Source organism: Spea bombifrons, chromosome 1 (genome assembly GCF_027358695.1).
Source record: "Spea bombifrons isolate aSpeBom1 chromosome 1, aSpeBom1.2.pri, whole genome shotgun sequence".
NCBI classification, from domain to species: domain Eukaryota; kingdom Metazoa; phylum Chordata; class Amphibia; order Anura; family Pelobatidae; genus Spea; species Spea bombifrons.
Window position 1 is genome coordinate 21,780,597 of NC_071087.1, and position 16,058 is coordinate 21,796,654.

General features: G+C 39.6%; 1 protein-coding gene across 1 annotated transcript in view; it reads left to right on the forward strand.

The window, feature by feature from the left end:
- The first annotated feature begins 513 nt into the window (after positions 1-513).
- The window catches only part of GABRB1 (gamma-aminobutyric acid type A receptor subunit beta1), a 150,594-nt gene continuing 135,049 nt past the window's right edge, over positions 514-16,058 (forward strand). The window contains exons 1-3 of the mRNA XM_053458422.1: positions 514-1,315; positions 1,471-1,562; positions 1,737-1,804. Coding sequence (XP_053314397.1) covers positions 1,236-1,315; positions 1,471-1,562; positions 1,737-1,804 — 240 coding nt within the window. The 5' untranslated portion in view covers positions 514-1,235. The remainder of the gene's footprint in view (positions 1,316-1,470; positions 1,563-1,736; positions 1,805-16,058) is intronic.

Here is a 16,058-nt window from a genome sequence, read left to right on the forward strand (position 1 = left end):
TAAGTCCCTTAGAAGGAATAAGGAAGTGAGAGAGTTACAACCCTCTTATTTAGTGAATGCACCCCAAAATATAGCAACTTGGCTCTCTTTACTAAAGGGAGAGTAGTTTGAACTCCCACTTCACTTTTCATTATGAGGGGCTATCACTAGCAAGTTTGTCTGACAAGACAAACTGAGCCAACCCTGTGTAATGGATGATTCAATGTGCAAAAAAGGGCTTCCAAAAACCTTCACTGAAATAACTATGCTTTATACAGGGCCAGCCAAGCCTGCAGCAGAAGCTCATTGGAGTTGGTTCTTCAGAATGAATCAGCTTACTCTCCTTTTAGTGAATACACCCCATTGCCCCATATGTGCTGCAGTGTGTACTACAGGGCAGCTTCTGGGCAGCCAGGGGGAAGCGCGGGTCCCCTGCAGTACAACCTGCTGTGTGCAAAGATAACTTACAACTGTTATCAGAGCTTCCCTCTGCGTGTGCGTGAGCTTCTCCACAGGGGTCTGAGGACTCGAGTGGGTTCCTTTTTACCGTGCAGCATGTGAGGCTGTGCTGTCTCTAGGCCGGTTTTCCCCCCTCTTCTTCTTCAACATGCACATATCAGAGCAGAAGTAATTGGTTTGCATTTTTTTTTTGCCCCCTCCCATAATCAGAGAAATCGTGATCAGGTACGTATCTAGCAGAACAGCTTCCCTGGGAATGGCTGCTGGCTGCTGAGTCGCACTGCTAGAGAGAAAGAGAGAGGGAGAAAGAGAGAGGAAAAAAAAGGAAGATGCTGAAATGTCGATAGCAGCCTGTGCTGTCTTAGACTGCTACAAGATTCTGATCACCGGGTTCCAGTGATACCGCACGTAGCAGACCTGCCGCTACTACCGCAGATCCTAATCTGAGCCATGCTAAGTGATCTAGCCAAGCCAAGGAGGTCAGGTTGAGAAACGAGAAAAAAAAAAAGACGTCGTGATCGCCTCTATTAAAGATCCAGTCTGAGGTTTGGACTAAGAACCGGACCGGCGAACTTTTTCAAGGATTTGCATTATTCTGAGGACATTTTGATCCTTTTATTATTTTTTTTCTTCCGAGGGGCATCTTTTCAGCAAACGGTGTCTGTTGATGATCCACGCATGCGCAGCCCTATTGGGAATTATCGTCTAGCTTGAGACTTTTGTTGCATTCCTTAAACCTTCTCTTCTTTATTACAAATATATTTTAATATATATATACATATAAAAACAACTTAGTAATGTGGACGCTCCAGGACAGAGGATATTTGGGGATTATATCGTTTCCTATGATGGTAGCCATGGTTTGCTACGCGCAGAGGTGAGATGAGTTGATGCAGATTTTTGATGAATTAATGCCCTGTAATAATATAACATATTGGATGGGGGGGTATGCTGGGGCGAGGAGGGGGGGGCTGATTTCACATACTTCACTGTAAATACTGACTACAACCCATACTACTTCTTCCTCCCCAGTGTTAATGAACCCAGCAACATGTCATATGTAAAAGAAACAGTGGACACATTGCTCAAGGGATATGACATTCGACTGAGGCCGGATTTCGGAGGTAAAGATTCCATCTGCATGGCAATGTTCATCTTGGTCTTCTACACAAGCCACATTGTAACGTCTTATGCCTAGCTATTGATATTATATAGGCTTCCTCAATTAATATGCATCTAGGGTATGGATCCTCTCTGATTTCATGTTTGTAATTCATATTTTTATCATGTTGTGGCAGGCCCTCCTGTGGATGTGGGGATGCGAATAGCCATTGCTAGCATAGACATGGTTTCAGAAGTCAACATGGTGAGTACATCTCTTGCATTAAATAGTAAGTGCGCATAGCAATAGAGAAAGGAAAAAAAAAAACGCTTGTGGTTGCCATGCAGACCTACAGTAAAGCAACTTTGTGGCAACTTGGTCTGCTCTCAGAATCACGTGATCGCCTGCTACCGTGTGACTGTGCGGTCAAGTGTCGTTGCAGTTAATTAGACTTTTAGCAATTAATTATGTTAGAACAGCAGTTTATTTTAGTTATTCTTATATTTTATGCGCTTTTTAAATATGAAATGCCGCCATCTGCTGAGTGTTGGTTTTTACTGCTGCGGTTCAGGACCATGAACAGCTCCGTATGTGTTTTTTGTTTGGACCATACCATGTTCTGTTTAAGGGGGAGGGATCAATGTGCTTGACTAGACATTTTGTAAGAATCTTTGCTATGGGACAAGGAAGACTTGCACATGCTGTTCTCAGCTGGAAAGTATGATTCATGCAGTGACTGCAATGATGTGTGATTAGATGGAGGATACTTCTGTTCTCTAACACTTGTAGTGTTACATGGAGCTGTGAGAACATATGCAAATCACATTGGCATTAGTGAGTTTGTATTCTTCTGTGCTAAGCTTCATGCTAAAGTTTGTCACTTCATTAACTTTTCCAGTACACAATGTCTTACTAATAGTTGTCTTGGTAATACGACATAATATGGATGTCAACAGATGTGTTTTTTTATTATACACTTGGGTCTTACAAATTAGAGTATTTCTGCAGCAAGTTTTGAGATCATACAAAATGATTTTATTGGTAAAGCAATATGACTGAATAATCTCATTTAAACTAATTAAAGTCTTTTTAAGTATGTTTAAATATGTTTGTTTGATGGGTGATTTACCAGCTTGTGGTATCAAAGCTTTTGTAAAAGAAACATTGTATTTATGTTAATTTTTGACTGTTCTTGGCTTTCAGTTTATTTATCATGTGTGCACATAGTTACAATGTGAGAAATTCATTTGTACTGATTATCATCTACAATGGCAGATCAGTATGCACAGCATAGTGGATGGCAAACCTTTAGCACTACAAATGCACTATGGTTCCCATGATGCACAGTGCCTTGATCATTCACTGATACTTATATCAATACTAAACAATTTATAAGTGGTTTAACAACTTGTTTACTACCTTCAAAACTACAACCTTCATTATTTTAGGGTTTATTCACTAAAGAGAGAGTCTAAAGAAGAGTTGTGTTTCAGCTCCTTCACTTCACCACATATTATGAAGGGGCAACCCCAGTGATCTTCTGGTGCAGAAAAACCTTGGCTGGCCCCAAAGGATGTATAGTTACATTTCAGGTTTGATACTTCTTCAAAGTGTTCTTACACTTTGAATTATTCAGGGCCAGCATAGTGCTTCACGCTGGAGAAACGTTCTAGAGTTGGGCGTTCATTTTGAAGTACGTCTAGGAGTTTAAAATATAACTCTTTTGCAAAGTCTCCTGTCATTGCTTCCTTCAGGGAATAAACCCCTTTTTTTCTTGAACTGCTGTAAACAGGTAGCCTTCTTTCATCTTAACAGCAAGAAGACCATCAATACATATTGACGAACTGTAGTTCAACTTCCTGCAATGGACATTTTCATCAGTGTAAAATACATATAAAATACTAGAAAAATTTCGGGTAACTCTCCAACATACCTGTGTATAGGTATATCAGAATAGCCAAAAATGTGATTGAAATTAGTTATGGGTTTCCCCCTTTTTAACTACCGTATTTGCTCGATTACAAGACAAGGTTTTTTCCAGAGCAAATGCTCTGAAAAATACCCCTTGTCTTATAATCGGGGTCGTCTTATAATCAGACCTCAAATAGGTCTGACTATGAGACTAAGATTCAGATCCCCTGCAGCGATGCAGGGGACCTGGATCCTCCTGTGTATGTCCCCCCCCCCAACTTACCGGTGCTTCTGAGTCCCCCGGTGCTTAGTCCAGGCAGTACGGGCAGTGTGTAAAGCTCAGTGCATTCGCGTAGACAACTTCCGCTCTACGCGAATTGCATAGAGCTTTACACGCTGCCCGGACTAAGCACCGGGGAGTCAGAAGCACCGGTAAGTTTGGAGGAGGGAGGGGAGGGAGTGTTAAATGGGGGGCATAAGGCATTTCTGGAGGCAGAGTGCTCTGTGAAATGCCTTTTAACCCCCTTAATGCCACTCTGCCTCCAGAAATGCCTTTTAACCCTCTATAGGCCACTCTGCCCCCTGAAATGCCCTATACCTCCCTATATGCCACTCTGCCCCATAATATGCCTTTAAACCCCCTAAATGCCAGAGTGGCATATAGGAGTATAAGGCATTTCTGGAGGCAGAGTGGCACATAGGGGGTCAAAAGGCATGTCATGGGACACAGTGGCATATAGAGGGTTAAAAGGTATATCATGGGGCACAGTGGCATTTTGAGGGTTAAAAGGCATATCATGGGGCACAGTGGCATATATGGGGTATAAGGCATTTCTGAGGCAGAGTGGCATGCCTGGGGGCAGATATGCATAACTGGGGGGGGCAGGTTGAAAAAAAAGGAAATAAAAACAAAATATTTTTCCGAATCATATTTATTAACAAACAATTCTTCACATAGTTTACATGAATTAACATTTAGTGGTAAAACTTTTTTCCTATAGGTATAGGGTCGTCTTATATTCAGGCTTTTTCTTTTTTTCATAAATTAATATTCAGATTTTGGGGGGTCGTCTTATAATCAGGGTTGTCTTATAATCAAGCAAATACGGTATATCTTTTTTCTCTATACCTTTTCCTTTTTTCTCTGTTTCTCCATACTGCCTAATTTCATGCTTTTTTCCTTTTATCTCCTTTAATTCTTCCTACTCATCTTGTCACAGTTTTGCATGCCCACCGTCTGGCCTAGTTACTGTTTTCCTGCACCCCATTACGACATCTCTCTTACATACACAGCACTGACTTTCTCTGGAGCCTGGTGTGTTGACCAGTCCAAATTTATGCTTAAAGTTGAGTAACAACATAGCACACTCATAGCTGTTTCTATCAGTGCTTGCCCTCCATGGTGCAATCTATTTCAATATTTTATAGAAAACGTATCAGTTGATTAATAGTTGTTTAATTAATTAAGGCCCGTCTGGATGCGGTTCATTTGAAGCGCACACTTTAGCACATAAATATCCTCTAAATTACTGGGACCAGCTGCTTTGGACTTTGGAACCCACAGCTCCTTGTATATTGTTACAATTATACTTGTTCGAGACAGAAAGGCATGCTACATAAAAATAAGAAAACTCAACAAATTTAATTTTTGGAAGGATATTTTAACAATCTTTAATAGCAAAAAATACATCTTTTAAGTTCTAATGAAGTTAAATTGTGCTGCTTTGTTCTCCAGTTATCAAAATGATCTTAAGTTTCCCTTAATATAATCAACATTAGCCTATAAGCCTGACATTCTGCCTGTTTATTGTTTGCAAGTAGTCTACGACTTTTTCGTAAAGTAACTTCTATTTGACAGATACATGTTAGTGTATTTTTCCCCCTTGGCTGCCAAAGTCAAATTTCTTTCCATGACTTGCTCATAGTAGACATATTTTGATTGCAGTGTCCATTTCAATTCCACTTTCTCGGTTCCGGTGCATTGTTTTTGAAAGTTTTTACAGGTTTGGAATGCATTCTTTTCTGATTCTTGAAAGAAATGGCTAGATAAAACCAAACAAAGAAAACAAAAGCTCTTATAAGATAAGAATCGTTTGACCTATGTGTTCTGCTTGTGTTTCTAAATACGTGAAATAGTTTTGCTCTGTCTCCTATGATTAAGCTAGACCTACATGTCTATCTAGGTTGACCATGTGTTTCTTATTGCCTGGGACTGTCAGTAGACATGACCATTATCCCATGCAACCCTATGCCTGGACAGTGCAATGTCTGAGAATTAAAGTGTGCAAGACTGTATACCTGTGCAGCACAGCTTGTGCTGCTTCTGAGGGCATGATGTAATCTTTACATTTGTATAAGCATACATACATATAGTACATACATATCCTTCATAGGAGGCCAGTTGTGAAATATGCATGCTGCTGCTTGTGAACTCATACAATAAGTTTTTAAACTTACACAGACTCAAACTCACTGTGATCCAATGAGCTTAGCAAAGGACCAATGCGTGGGCGCCAAGGAGGTCGAAATTGTGTTTGTTTGTCCAGAGCGATTATTGTGCTTGTATAGATACATATATAGGGCAAGTGCCCAGTGGGTCAGTTCCAGGGTCTCCCACCTGCCTTTAGCGTGCCACTGACGCACTGTAAAAGTGTAGCTTGCAGTCACGTGCCTGTGGTTTTTTACCCGCTGGTCTTAAAGTGACAGGGCCAATTTTAGCTTGTCAGTTGGGTGTCCCTAAATTCTTTAAAAAATATGTATATTATTATTTTGTTTTCCATATTATATTTTTGCCAGGTATCTTGATATGAATAGGACAGTCTCGACCTGCAGTTTAGTACAATCAGTCTGTGTCACAACACTGTGCCACATTATTGGCTGGACATTCACAGTGTCCGTTTTACGGTGAAACATGGCCTTAGATGGGACACAATATGATGCCAGTGTTTAATATGATCAGGGTGTGATCTCATAGACGAATCTGCAGTAAATTATTTTTGCCTTTATTTTACATTAATCATGTTTTATTTGTGTTGACGTGGAAAAATAATAGTCGGGTGCAAGAAAGAGGGGGCCCTTCTTGTATAAGTGCTCCAGGGCACCTCGGAAGCGTGATGGGTACATGAAACAATTTACTGACAATTCATTCACTAAAACCAAACCAAAAATATTTTTTCCTTATTTAAATATACTTCCTTCCTGTACTTTGCGGAGTCTTTATAGTACTTACCTTTCCTCTGATTTTCTTTTATACATATTGCAAATACATATCATTATCCATTTTTATAACTGTATTTTGAATATTCCCCCTTCCTTCTTATCTGATTTTAAAGCATGTATAAAAACTTAGATTTTTCAAAATATTCCTTTTGGAGACACTAGAAACATAGATACACTTTGTCAAAGAGGCATTATACTTTTTTAAAAATGTAAAAACACTTAATGAAGTATTTCTGATGTTGAAAGCAATGTTTGGACCATTTTCTATAAAATGACATAGAAAATTCTGTTTGCCCTCTGATTCCTCAAATATAGCAGGGTTCAGGCATGGGCAGACTCCATACACTCCGATCCCTCTGCCTGGCAGTATATATGGGTGCTGTGGGCGCTGTTGGTGACCACTTCAGCCCACTGCAGCTGTGCTAGCTAGTATTGCTGCATTGCTAGTAGGATGCAAAACCAAGTTTCTAGCGATAAATACCGTATTTGCTCGATTATAAGACAAGGTGTTTTTCAGAGCAAATGCTCTGAAAAATATCCCTCGTCTTATAATCGAGGTCGTCTTCTAATCAGACCTCAAAAAAATGTCCGCTGGGGGCAGGCTGCTTACCGGTGCTTTGGTGGCGAGCAGCGTGTCACATACTTCTGCCTCCCCCCTCCTTCCTCTGGGGGCGGGGCCAGAGAAGTTGCTCGCACAGCCGGGCCCCTGCAGAAGTCTTCGAGTGAGAGATCTGCAGTTCAGGTAAGGGGGTGGGGGAGGGTTTTTGTGATTAATGTGTGAAGTATGTGTGATTAATGGAATGAATGAGTATATAAATGTTTGTGAATGAGTGTGTGTGTGATAGCATGGATGTGTAAGGGGGTGGTGGTGGTAGCATGGCATAGGAAGGCTGTACTCACACTCCTATCATCCCCAGGTTCCACCATGTACTGGCTGCCTTGGCTTGATAGGAGTATGATTGCTGTTAGCAGTTATATATATATACCTCCAGAAATGCCTTTTAACCCCCTATATGCCACTCTGGCATATAGAGGGTTGAAAGGCACATCATGGGGCAGAGTGGCAAATAGGGGGTATAAGGCATTTCTGGGGGCAGATGTGCATAACTGGGGGGGCAGGTTGGCAAATAAAAGGAAATAAAAAAATATATATTTTTCTCAATCATAGCTTTTATTACCGTATTGGCTCGAATATAGGCCGCACTTTTCCCCCCCACTTTACGTCTTTAAAGTGGGGGTGCAGCCTATATTCGGGGTCTAGCGCCCGACGCCCGGGACTTGCAGTCCGGGGCGCCGGGCAGGCAGCAGGTTTAGGATACAGATCCCCCGGAGCGGTGCAGGGGACATGCATCCTACTCTCCGATACGCTCGGACAGCCTCCCCTGCCAGCACTTTCCACGGGGGGGTGTCGGCACGGGAGGTTGTCTAAGCGCATCTTGCGGACGGTCACCGGCTGCGTCGATGCGGGTAAACAGTCTCCGGCAGCGGAGGTTGTTTAGCCGCATCGCCGCAGCCGGTGACCGTCCGCACGATGCGTTTTACCTCTGCCCCCAAGACTTACCAGAGCAGACTCCCGGGTGTCTTGCGGGGCCGGCGGGGGACATCTACGCAATACGCGTATACAACTTCCGGTGCCGGCACATCCGCCGAGTGCCGGCACCAGAAGTTGTATACGCGTATTGCGTAGATGTTCCCCGCCGGCCCCACAAGACACCCGGGAGTCTGCTCTGGTAAGTCGGAGGGGGGGGCAGAGTGGCAGCATATCTCGGGGGGGCAGAGTGGCAGCATATCTCGGGGGGGCAGAGTGGCAGCATATCTCGGGGGGGCAGTGGCAGCATTTCTCGGGGGGGAAGGACAGTGGCAGCATATCTCGGGGGGGGGCAGAGTGGCAGCATGTTTTTTTGGTGCTTTTTTAAAGAAAAAAACTTTTTCTTTAAAAAAGCACCAAACTTTTAGGGTGCGGCCTATATACGGGGGCGGCCTATATCCAAGCCAATACGGTAAATAGGAAAAAAAAATTAATTAATATTTACTAGTAAAACTTTTTTTTTCCTATAGGGTAGTCTTATATTCAGGCTTTTTGTTTTTTTCCTAAATATTTAGATTTTGGGGGTCGTCTTATAATCAGGGTCGTCTTATAATCGAGCAAATGCGGTATTAAGAAAATCACTTTTAAGTAATGTGTCCATGAATAGACATTTTTTTTCTGTGTATTTGATAGATTATTTTGGCAGGCATGAGGAATTCCAATACCAGGTAATCCCCTATGAGAGGTAACTTGTTACTTCTCATAAATCATTTCCTAATTTAGGTCCAACATAACCTTCTTTCTGTCGGGTCAAAAGAAAGCTATACATAGCTCCTAGTAGAATTTAGCCTCATATATAAAATTTTATTATTGTACTAAAAAAGAACAAGTCAGTACTAATATGACAGACTTATTAAAAGGAAATTCATGAAGCAATCAAACACAGACAATAATCAGGATTCAGTTTATTTTCCCAGTGCTTCACTAACCTTGATTAGAGGGACATTCACTCTGATCATTTTTCTTGCCACACATAATTTAGTCTGTGTCACATTGACCTATCTGTCAGATCTACTCCAAATATACAACCCTTTCTGACTTTTAGTTACTGCTTCTCTATCTTTGCCCAAGTAAAATCTTATTTTACTTATTTACGTGCAAGATGCATACAGGCAGTCATGTTCTTTTCTTCATATAAAAAGGTGGCTATGCATATTCCACATGATGACATCATTTAAGTTAAAAGAGCAATAAATAAAGTACATTCAATAAAGCAGACATTTACAATTATGGAGATAAACAGTACTATGCAAAAGTCTTAGGTCACTTATTAAAAAAATATATTAAACCCATTTTTCTCCTCAATAACAGTTAGATGTTAGGTGAAAGATACCATATAGCATTGGTATAAGCACAGATATGCTGTATTTTTAAATATCAATATTCTGTGTTGCCTCTACCAGCTGTTCTAGGGTACTGTATAACCTTGGGTATGATACGCATCAGTGTATAATACGCATCAGTGTATAATACGCACCAGTGTATGATATGCACCAGTGTATGATATGCACCAGTGTAATATACGCCTCTGTGTATAATACGCATGTATAACTTTACACTTAATTTTGTAGGGAAAAGATGTACTGGTATATAATACGCACCCACCAGATTAGGTCACTGAATTGGTGAGACTGATCAATGATCAGTGACTTAGAGTTATTAATCATTGATCAGATAACAATTTATTAGTTTGCAAACTGTTAAAATATACATTGTAAAATAAAAGAAATCTCCAATTTGGGCCATTATAAGGGCCGCCTTTATTATTTATTAGTCCCTGGCCAAGCATTTGCTTGGGGCCCTCGCTCTTCCTAAATTCCAGACATAGATTGCAGGTCGCAAACTCCAAAGGACACCTCTGGTATCCAGATTGCACACACCACACAGATTGCATTCACGTGACCTGTCCAACACCCACAAAGGACTTCCTGTATTTGTCCCCAAACAGCCTCTCTGTGCCATATCTTGGAGAGGATATGAAATTAGTTTACAAATACATAAAGGGAGAATAACAGACACGGTCTGATGACCTGTTCATTAATAGAACTCTACAAAGAACAAAAGGTAATCAACCCATTAAGAATGTCCCCCTAGAGTAACTAAAATTATTCTTTACAGTAACAACAATAAAGATATGTAATTCCCTACCCAGAGATACTATGCTATCTAATTCAACTGATCCCAACTGAAGCAAAGAAGAATATATATGGATGAGCTATTACACTCATGGATTTGGATTTAAATTTTAATAAAATTTGCCAATTTTGTTAATTCATATTAATGTCTGAAAAGCAGACTGTTGCTTTTTCACTCTCACTCACTCATTCACTCACACTCAGGCCAGAATGTTGCAGATGGATTCTCAGAGAAAGAGAAGCATTTCTGTACTTCCACAAAATAGGGGAGAGGGTGTGCACAGAGGCTCTGTCCTTTTTGGAAGCGCTTCAGGGGGCATGGTTAACAGATCTGATACCAGGGAGAAGCAGATGGTGATAGAAGACACAAAAGAGGAAAAGAAAACCGGGACATGGAAACGGTCGGTGGAGAAAGTAGGAAGACATTTCGATATAGAGCATGAGAGATTGTGCAAGAGTGTAAAGGAAAAAGGCTTTTGAATTTTGTCCGAACGGAAAGGGTAAAGTCTAAAGTTCCGAAAACTAATAGACCAAAAAATTTCACAAGTCTATTTGCTATGATTTGTTGATCCAGTGAGAAATCAGTGAGGAAGGATGTTTCCTTCTTTTTGAAGCATAATTGGAAAGCACTTGCATGTGGGGTTTTTGCCTTCTGGATCAACAACAGGGTTACATTTGTGTTTTACAGAAGGCTTCAAACAGACAACAGTGTACATATGTAGCAATATTGAAAAGTACTGTAACTTATTTATAGCATTTCTTTTTATGTTTATAGTATAATTTTTAATATTCAAATGTTATGATTTTTTTAACTTAAAAAATGACATGTATGTCTTACTGTAATGTTAAGCTATTGTTTTACAGTCTTTGTTACATATTTTTTCACTCAACAAACTTTCCGAATCTTAAGAATGGTATTTAAAAATACAGATATTTCATATACCGGTATTTGTTTTAGATGCTTACCTTATGCTTTGTGCCAGTTAAAGCTACTTCACTCCATCTCTTTAGCTAACTCATTGGTAGAAGTTCTGAACCTTTAGATGATGATCGCAAAAGTGATTCGTTCTGGATGGGAAAATGTTAAGTTTTGTAGGTTTTGCCCTATGTACCATAACACTCTTCGCTGCTGAGGTAGAAATTCAGGCTGGGTGGACCATGTATGATAAATGCAGTCACTAACTAAATTACCCAAATATGTACAAAAGTGAATGGCTACACTTGTGTGACCTCCCTTAGCAAAATACATTAATGTTTAAAAATACAAAGCGGTATTGATATTCTTCATTTCGTTAATGGTTATTTGTTAATATTTATTATTAATTTACTCATACTGCATATGACCTGTATGTCTGTATTGCTCTAGCATTTGTTTTTTTACAGTTCTGTCTAATTCCGAAATTTATGTGATTTTTGCCACCCATTACATAAATCTTATTCTCCATTTTCATTAAGCAAGCTGGCACATAAATCAATCTGTAGGCACATTTCACTACATGGCCATTCTACACTTAACACTTTAGTGCTTCATAAACAAAGAAATAAATTAACCGATCACAGTTTGGAGTATGTCTGCCAACGCTAAATATTATTGTTATAAATAACCCATTTTATTAAATTTATTGGGATGCACACTTTATATGAAAGCACTTTGTGAAATGAAATTATGACGTGTAAGTTCCACTTTGTTTTTCTATATTTCAAGATATGAATTCAGATATTTTTGGAACAAAACATAAGGTCCTGCCATTGTTAGGCTGTTGTGATCAACCTTATCTTCCACTTTTCATTTCTTTATATATTGGAGCAGTCACCAATTCTTCCTGTGTCTCAAGCAAATAGCACAATCTCTATGTCATATGGCTTTTAGTATAACCAATTTATTTAAACTACCTATAGCTGAGGATTTGCTTGCCGCTAAGTACAATTGTTTTTTAGATACTTAAAAGTTAACCTCATGGAAGCTGAGATTGCTGAAAGGGCCATGGCAGAGCCAGCGTTATCTAATCCGTTTCCTATAGTGAAGTTCTCTCTCCTTTCTGCTCTTCTACAAGCCTGAACCAATCAACAAAAATCAACAGCCAGGAGAGGACTTAAATGATCTTTGGACTGTTAAAGAGATACTATTAGGAGAGACTATTTGAAATAAAGTGACTAGGTTGAGACTCATCATTAATCAGAGCTAATTTAAGCATGCAGTCAGGTGATATTTTGCATGTTCTTCCTCTGTAGGGAATACTTCACTTATGACGTTATTACTGTTAGCAGTCTTTGCCATCACTACTGACATGTAGTAATAAAACGTTCATAGTGTATTATACACAGATTAGTGATGCAAAAGGTGACATGCACATGGTATAAGAAGGAAACTTCCCAAGTACCTAATACACTAATACCAATATCTACTTCATTTGTAGATCATGAACTATATATGCAGTTGGTATTATTTATTTAGCAATGAAAATGTTATTTTACCTGAGAGGTCTAAGCCAAAAGCTATGAGAGTGGGAGAGTGGTTTGGAGATTAGAGAATAGCGGATGAATGGTTTTGTCTCGGAAGACAGAGGGATTTGAGAAAAATACTTTGGGTCTAATCACAGGAGGGCTACCAGTGGGCCAGAAGAGCAATTGCACCTAAGCTGCATGTTGACTATATCTGGGCCTTTACCAGACTTTTTTTGTTATCGTTTTAGTTATGCTTCTAAGTATAACCACAAGGTCATGTAGGATAACAAGAACTGTAGTCAGCATACTGTGTTGTAAGCCAAGTGTGGATTTACCTGCCTAGACCTGTTTGTGCTGTCTGGGGGAGGTTTTCCAGAGCCTGGCTTAGCGACAAATGGCTAGTGAGTATTAAGGCTGGTCAGCCTGGGCCTACAAAGTATAGACAGAGAGGGCTCCAGAGGAGCTAAGCTTTATTTTCATGATTTTGGTTACTGGAGTTTTGCATTTTGCACCTATAAATAAAAATGCACAGTTTGCTGAAATCTAGTGTTCCTGGGCGTTTTTTTCGCCCTAGAGGACTGTGTTTAAGATCCCTAAAAGTTACTTAGTGACCCTTCGCTAACAAAGTTTTGTCACAATATATATATAGGACTGCACAAAAATTTTAGGCAGGTGTGAAAAAAATCTGTAATGTAAGAATGTTTTCAAAAATAGACATGTTAATAGTTTTTTTTATTATTTCACAAAATGCAAAGTGAGTAAACAGAAGAAAATGGAAATCAAATCAATTTATGGTGTGACCAACCTATGTTTCAAAACTGCATCAATTCTAGGTACACTTGCACACAGTTAAGGAACTCGGCAGGTAGGTTGTTTTACAAATATCCACCACAGTTCTTTTGTGGATTTAGGCAATCTCAGTTGCTTCTCTCTCTCTTCATGTAATCCCAGACAGACTTGATGCTGAGATCAGATCGCTGTGGGGACCACACCATCAATTCCAGGGGTCCTTATTCTTCTTTATGCTGAAGATGGCGATATGTTTAGGGTTGTCATGCTGCAAAATAAATAGCGTTAAGGAGATCAGCTCTCCTTAACGCTGACCAGCTCTCTTTGCAGAAATGCATTCCAAAATGTTAGCCTTTTAGCAAACAAACCGCCTTCTTACAGTCAAATATTTAAACATTTGACTCATCAGTACAGCTGTTGCCATTTTCCTGCACCCCAGTCCTGTGTTTTCATGAATAGTTGAGTTGCTTGTTTCCACGTTTGAGGTATCTTTTTTGTTTTTGGTCTCAAGTCCCTGAAGACCACTTCTGACCAGGCTTTTCTGGACAGTAGATGAGTGTACCAGGGTCCCACTCTTTTCTGCTAATGCTGAGCTAATGCTACTGCTGGTCATCTAATTGCGAAGGTAAATAAGTATGACATGCCTTTCATCTGTTGCACTAAATGTCCTTGGCCGATCACTGTGTTTACGGTCCTCAACATTGCCTGTTTCTTTGTGCTTCTTCAAAAGAGCTTGGACAGAACATCTGAAAACGCTTGTCTTCCTTGAAATTTCTGCCTGGCAGAGACCTTGCTGACGCTGTATAACTTCCTTGTGTCTTGTTGCTGTGCTCTTGCCATGGTGTATGACGTTTGACATAAAACTTAAGGAACCTCAACATCTTAGTGATTTTGGCTGTTTATCACCCAGTTTTATTCCTCCTACACAACTGTCTCTGTTTCATTTAATGATTATGTTGTAACCTACTTATTAAATTGTGATTATTAGTAGCTGTTTGGTATAATTGTTTAATCATACATCTAACTATATGCCTACAAAATCCCTGACTTTGTGCAAAGTGAAGAATTGATGCAAAGGGTGGTCACACCAAATGTTGATTTGATTTAGAGTTTTCTTCTGTTCATTCACTTTGCATTTTGTTAAATCATAAAAATAAACTATTAACATGTCCATTAATGCCTGAGGAAGGGACCTAACAACTTGGTCTCGAAAGCTCACAATTAAACTCTGTTAGCCAATAAATGGTATCATTTTAACTATACTTTTCTCCATGGCTATTTTTGAAAGCATTTTCACTTTACATAATTTTCCACCTGCCTAAAATACAGTTGTGTGAAAAAGGTACACCCGCTTTGAATTATATGGTTTTACATATCACATAATAACAATCACCTGTTCCTTAGCAGGTCTAAAATTTAGGTGAATTCAACCTCAGATGAACAAGAACACATTACACCATGTCATGATTTATTCAACAAAAATAAAGCCAAAATGGAGAAGCCATGTGTGAAAAACAAAGTACATCTTATGATTCAATAGCTTGTAGAATCATCTTTAAGAGAAATAACTTGACATTTTTGGCCCATTCTTCTTTACAATTTTGCTTCAGTTTATTGAGGTTTGCTGGAATTTGTTTATGCACAGCTCTCTTAAGGTCCCACTACAGCATTTTTATTGTGTTGAGGTCTGAACTTTGACTGGGTGATTGCAACACCTTGATTCTCTCATTTTAGCTATTCGGTTGTAGATTTACTGGTGTGCTTGTGTTCATTGTCCTGTTGCATGACCCAATTTTAGCAAAGCTTTAGCTATCAGAGAGATGGCCTCACATTACACTCTAAAATACTATGGTGTACAGAGGAGTTCATAGTTGACTGCAAGGTTCCCAGGTCCTGTGGTTGCAAACCACTTCACCACAATGCTTAACCCTCCACCACAGTGCTTAACAATTGGTATGAGGTGTTTTTGCTGATATGTGGCACTGTGCATTATGGCCAAACATCTCTACTTTGTGTCTTGTTTGTCCCAAGAACATCGTTACGGAAGTGCTACTATGTTCTTTTTAGAGAGAAGAGGTTCCTGTTATGAACGTTAACATTTAACATGCTAATTGAGGCCTGTAGAGTCTGAGATGTAACTCTTGAGTTGTACCTTTGTGATCATTGCACATTGAGTTTTTGAGCAAACAGAATATTCTTATTTTCTATTTTTCCCATTTGTTGGGTCTCATTTGATAACAGGTGGGATTCTTTTGACAACGTCATGTTTGAAGTGAGCATTCTCTAAATTCAATGATCTACTGAACTCTCAATATTTTTTGCATGAAATTTAGCTGGATCCAAAATCCTTAAGGGTTCTGCTGCATTTTGAGAAGCTGGTTAGATGGCCTGAGTTGGAATATGGAAGCATTAAAAATAACATAAACTTAAC